Source organism: Austrofundulus limnaeus, unplaced genomic scaffold (genome assembly GCF_001266775.1).
Source record: "Austrofundulus limnaeus strain Quisiro unplaced genomic scaffold, Austrofundulus_limnaeus-1.0 Scaffold289, whole genome shotgun sequence".
NCBI classification, from domain to species: domain Eukaryota; kingdom Metazoa; phylum Chordata; class Actinopteri; order Cyprinodontiformes; family Rivulidae; genus Austrofundulus; species Austrofundulus limnaeus.
The window spans coordinates 279,218-285,502 of record NW_013952691.1 but is presented as its reverse complement, the minus strand read 5'-3'; the positions used below and the strand labels follow the sequence as shown (position 1 = coordinate 285,502).

General features: G+C 38.9%; 1 protein-coding gene across 2 annotated transcripts in view; it reads left to right on the top strand.

Moving 5' to 3' along the window:
- The window catches only part of klhl22 (kelch-like family member 22), a 10,482-nt gene extending 4,292 nt beyond the window's left edge, over positions 1-6,190 (top strand). For both annotated transcript variants that reach the window (XM_014021373.1, XM_014021372.1), the window contains exons 6-8: positions 1,211-1,403; positions 1,511-1,744; positions 3,555-6,190. In XM_014021373.1, coding sequence (XP_013876827.1) covers positions 1,211-1,403; positions 1,511-1,744; positions 3,555-3,884 — 757 coding nt within the window. In that variant the 3' untranslated portion in view covers positions 3,885-6,190. The remainder of the gene's footprint in view (positions 1-1,210; positions 1,404-1,510; positions 1,745-3,554) is intronic.
- Positions 6,191-6,285: the final 95 nt, after the last annotated feature.

Below are 6,285 nucleotides of genomic sequence, written 5' to 3'. Positions count from 1 at the left end.
TAAATGTACATCTTACATACAGTAATTATTTTTTTATTATTATTCAAATTGTAATTCGTGTCAAATGTTAAAATAATTGGTAACATTTATTTAAATAATTTAGCGCAGCCGTTGTTCTRTRTTAAAACAAACATTTGGGTAAAATTGTTGCTRACTGTGATTTTTATTGTGAAAATGGTCTTAAATTTTATTTCAAGTGGCATTTAAAAAGTCTTAAAAACTTTTAAATTGAACTTGCCTTAAGCTGTAGGAACGCTGTGTAATATCTGTTGAAATGAGCAGAAAAAGTATGTGGTTGAAATCTCCGAATCGATGAATTCATCAAAAGTGTTGTTAAACAACAATTTCAGCCACCATTTCTCAATGAACTACCATGAATTAGTTTTACCCATTCTATGACCCTGATTAAGAAACAAGTTCAGTTTATCCAGGATTACTAAGAGATCCAGTTCAACTAACCCTGACAAAGAGGAGTTCTGCTCAGTGGTTCTATGGGTCTAGGATTTCTGACTCCAGGGAACCAATCACAATCAGGAAGCTGGAAGGAAAACTAGAAAACAAAGAAACCAGCAAATACATGAAATGAATTATCATAGAGGCACGCGTTGATCTGAGCATTGTGCTACATGAAACTTTTAACTTTATACAGTATTTAAAACTCTTTACAGTCAAAGAGGTGTAACAATATGAATAATTCAGTCTAGTGAGTGGCTTTGATTGAAATAACCAGTTTATGAAATGTTCCACTGAAAGGTAACAGGTGATTTTCTTTGTTTGTTTAAATCTAAATCTAAAATCAGATATTGGGAACAAACAGTGCTGCTGAAGTCTCAAAATCAAACGTAAAAGTAGAACTAAACACCTTCCCTTGTTGGGCACTCTTAGTTTCGTTGTATTTTTAGGTTTGCTGATTGGTTGTGAAGCGATGTTAATGTGYGATCTGCTCTGGAGCAGCAGCTTTAGTTGTTAGGATAATGTTGTCGCAGGTGAAAAAGTGAACCTCAGACTGAACCTGGAGTTACCTGGACAAACAGCTAATCCTGCTTCAGAGTTCAGGTTTCACAGAGAGAGACGTTTCAGCTCTCCTSTCCTCTCCGTCCTGTTTTCTCCTCTTTAACCCACCAGGTCGGACCCTGATCGTCACTCACGCCGTGGAAATCCGCTGACGCCACGAGTAAAATAGCTTTCCTGTTGTCACGTTTACTTTCAGGTACGACCCTCGCCACAACAGGTGGTGCTCCATCCAGCCTCTGCAACAGCAGCACGCGGACCACTGCGTCTGCGTGGCGGGCGGCCATATTTACACCATCGGCGGGCGCGACTACCGAGCCGAGCTGGACTYGGTGGAGCGCTACGACCCGCACACCAACACGTGGGAGTTTGTGTCGTCTCTGAAGAGAGAGGTGAGGCCGTTCAGACACACATGTGCAGGAGAGGCTTTGTCCACAAGATGGGGACAAACGCTGGTCTGAGTGCTTTTTTTCTGTAGCTCTGCTCTGATTCTCCTTAGGTGTATGCCCATGCCGGAGCTGTGGCGGATGGTAGGATTTACATAACGTGTGGGCGTCGAGGGTCGGCGTACCTCAGAGAGACGTACTCTTATGACCCAGCAGCCAATCAGTGGGCAGCGTGTGCGGAGGGGCCAGTGGAGCGGGCGTGGCACGGCATGGCGGCCGTTAATGGACGCGTGTATGTCATCGGGGGGAGTAACGATCAGCGTGGGTATCGACGTGACGTCCTGAAGGTATGGAGTCAGGAGTCATCTGCTGTTTACTATTGCACTCAGATAAACCTGCTGCAGGAGAAATACCTTTTTGTTTATTCATCAATTTTTGTAATTATTCTTATTATTTTAGTTTAGTTTATAAAGTTCATTAATTTTAGGGATGTACCGAAATGAAAATTTCAGCCGATATCAATATCCGATATAATTATTGCTGTTATGGCCAATAACCGATATTTACTGATATTACACAAAGACACAAATTATATTATACATAAACACACAAACACACTTGGGTCTTTTTTTGATACTGTAAATAAATAACCAGAGCTCTGACATGGCTCTACTTCAGTTATTCCTGGTTACGCAGCGTCAGTATCACTATTATGATCAAACAGATGCCGCTCAACCAAACATCTCCCCTCCCAAAACAGAAACACAAAGATAAAAATCAAAAAGAGAAAAAATAAGAAGGTCCTCTGGATGGGTTCCTCTTTAGTGAAACGTTTCTTGGGCGAGAGACGAAATGTTTCACTAAAGAAGAACCCATCCAGAGGACCTACTTATTTTTTCTTTTTGATTTTTTTCTACCTGGATTACTGAGATGCATCAGGACACAAAGATAAAAAAGTGGGAAATCAATATCAGATGTTAATATCGGCCCAGTTTTACATATCGGACCTATACCGATATTCTAAAAAATTGCCAATATCAGCCGAAACCGATATCAACACTGATATATCGTGCATCCCTAATTAATTTCATTTAAAAAAAAAACTTAAATTCTTTATACAATAACAATACAAATCACAAATAAAATGAAAGGCAGCAGAAAGAAGAAAAATTTGTATATCTGCCCCTTTTGTCAAAAAAATTAATTCAAACAATAATAATCTTCAAATTTCAAAGACAAAACAAAAATTCGTAAAGATACTATTTTATATTTTTTCAACAAACTTTTCCCATTCTCTTAACCATAAACATTGATCTGGCATTTTTAACATCGCTCTCTAAATTGTTCTATAATTTTGTTCTTTGGATTAAAGTACACCATTCCTTCAAACTGTTTCTAAATTTAGGTTTCACTAACATCTCCATCCCCTTAAGATAATAATGACTAGGGGGCGCTATAGCTCCCACTGGAAAAGTCATAGCACTTCCATAGCACCCCCAGGAAATATTTAATTTTTTTTCTTAATCTAATTATTTTTTTAAATGTGTAGTTGTTAAGACAGAAAGAAAAAAAATAAACTTCTAATTTCAGTAAAAAATAAATAAATAAAATAATATAAAAAACATCACCCGACATGATAAGAACTTTGCGCCTTATCACTTCCGTGATAGCACCCACAGCAAAATGCTTAGCCCTCCCTTAGCACCTGCAGAAAAAAAWTTCTGGAGCCGCCACTGATTATTTGAGTCAAAGCTGTCTGTTAGCATAATATCTCTTGATCCATAGCATGGATTTTAAGGAAAATTTCAGGAAATAATCTTTGGGGTGTACATCAACTGATTCACTTTTGGAGTTAACCAAATATAAGTTGGCCAACATGGCTAGTTGAGTTTTAAAACTGAAAAGTGGCTAAAATTCAGACATTTTTCTAAATCCTGCACTAAAATTTGGTGTGGTTGTAGCTGGGAGTCATTCCCAACATATAATCTGAGCATGACACCTCAAAGAGATGATTTTTACTGTTATTTTCAAAGTTTATCAAAACGATCACAACTCTTGTTTCTCAACATAGGATTGAACTCCAACATACACTGCAGTAGGTGATGCTAGGATATTTTCTCTACCTCATTTTTTTATTTTTATTTTTTTAAATTTTAGATGGCATGCTATGACCCCGCATCAAACTCTTGGTCTCTGTTGAGCCCCCTCCCCTCCGGACACGGCGAGCCCGGCATAGCTGTGCTGGACAGCCGCATCTACGTCCTTGGAGGACGCTCGCACGACCGAGGCAACAGGATGAAATACGTTCACGTGTACAACACGGACTCGGATGAGTGGGAAAACGAGACGGAGCTGAAGGAGCGTGTCTCTGGCCTGGCGGCCTGTGTGGTGCTCCTGCCTCCTGCCGTGATGGCTCAGGCCCGGGGCTGGGAGCAGCGCACCAAGGCCTCAGACATYGAGAACTCAGAGGACTCCAGTGAGGATTGAAGCAGCTTTCAATCAGCACTTCCTGTCCAGCGCCTTGACTTTGTTACTGATGGTTTTTTTACCTGGTCATGCATCACGTATGAATTTGCTTGATTTTGAGTGCCTCTGAGCTGATGTCACTTTCTGTTGTTACTTCAAACACCTGTGGTACTCAYGTCATCCAGGAACCCAAATCCACTGACATGATCTAAATCAGAGATTCTTAACCCTTGGGCCACGTCACAAATTATCACAAATGCGCATGTGCAAAGCGGGCCGACCTCACGAGTTTTATCAGGAAAAAGCTGAGGTTGCTATTGAAATGCCATTTGGATTGCACAAATTCAACAGGTGAATTCACGCTGTTAAACGTATTTGCTCTAAACAAATTTGTGTTCAATTCAATTCAAAAATTACTTTATTGATCCCAGAGGGAAATTAGGTAAAAAAATTAAGTCAAACTTTCCTTTAGGATCGTAGATGAGAAATTTCATAAATATCCAAGCTATATGTGTGCTTTTTGAGCTCGCTGAATTTGCACAATTACAATGACATTTTAGCAACCTTTTACCTGGTTGACCTGTGACCCAGAAGAGCTAGGCTTTGCTATGCGCATGCACATTTGTGATACATTTTTATCTACAAAATGGTCTATTGTGCCACAATTGCCACTTTGAAGATGTCAACAGATAAATCTGTTTTCAGCTGTGGGCCATGAGGGCAGCAGGATGTCATTGGTTTTGGACTGAGTTGCAGTACACTTTCTCACCACTAGGAGCGGTAGTGCGCTGCTCAGATGTTAATGTGTTGAAGAAGAGCCTTAGCCATATGCTAGCAAAATTCAGAGGAATAAAAGCGTATTTTAAAAAAGTTAAAGCCAAAAAGTGAAGAAAACTTGCCCAAAAGACCAAAATTGTTTGTAAGTATAATGCAGATTTTATCAAATATGTTTTATTCATGGGACTAACGATTCAACAAAGCACTGAAGCCAAAACAGCATTTAGAGTTTGTCACTATAGAAGAGCAGCTTCTGGTGAAAACAAGCAAACAAAAACTATTTTTGTGTTTGTGGGGGTAATTTAATTGTGTAAAAGTTCCAGGGAACGTGATTAATTTAATATTTACGTGCTGAGGCTGTCAGAGAGATGTTTGAGGGGTGGAGGTGGGATGCTGTTTATTTATTTTTTAATATTTTAGTTCTGACCTTWTATGTTTTGTTTATGTCACAACCAGAAGTTTAACAGTTCAAAATGGAGCCACCAGGGACAYAATTAAAAACCATAAAGACAGGACCAAACATTAGGGCAAACTGTATTTTCTATTTTGTAGTATTTCTCTGTCATTAGATTTCCCAGACTAGTTAATTTTGTTACAAACTCACGGTGTTCAGTGTGCGACACAAACAACAACATATGTGTAGATTAGAACAAATTTCAAGTAGGGTCCATGATCTCAGATCATCTCAAAGACTAGTTCTGTTCTTCCTTTCATCAATATATAGCCATTTTATGTTGTTATTAACCCTAAATATTTAGAAAAATGCACTTCAAATGGCTGGAAATGCATAGTTTTGAGTAGATTTTTTTCTAAATTTTCCATCTGGACCCTCGTAGGATCACCTTGCGCTGCTGGCGTGCTCTACTACGGTTAGGTGTTTCTGCCACCAGCAAATGTTGACAGGTATATATAACTGTTTGTCATAATCATGTCTTATGATTTACTGTATATGACAAGGTCTTTGCTTGTTAAACTGTAAGTGTAATTCATTTAGTTCTAAAGCAAACACAATACAAATTAAACTAAGATTGAGATCAGTTATCAGTTTGATCAGTACATTGTAATGTCTGAATGGACCTCGTGCCACTTTGGATTCAACAGGTCAAAAAGGTTAAGAACCCCTGATCTAAATCACTGAACACATCTGACTTTCTTGAAAAGACTCCATCTTTATTCCTTCAGGACTTTTTGTTACAGGATCTGTTAAGATCCACGTTGAGTGTTTCTTGGTTTTCTTGGGAATACTGTCTGGCTCACATTAAAAAAAACCTCACTCGTGCCTTGTTTTGTACTCACATCCTCAGAGTGCCATGTCTGACCATGACACAGAAACCAGGTTTTTGTGAAGTGAAAACCAAACCATTACGGACTCTTGCGTTTTTTTTTTTAAATTATTTTATTTTCTAATTAACATCATGATTTTGAAATATTCTGGCTCTGTGTCACGTGATGCTGCAAGCATCTGTTTGTTCCTTCTGCTCAGTTTTAACACCTCTACCACTCTGTGTCGAGTTACTGTTGCAAAACCAAAAATAAGAATTTTGTTTTGATATGATGACATCAGTTCTGTTGGGAAAGAAACCAACTTCTCTCTCTCTCTCTCTCTCTCTCTCTCTCTCTCTCTCTCTCTCTCTCTCTCTCTCTC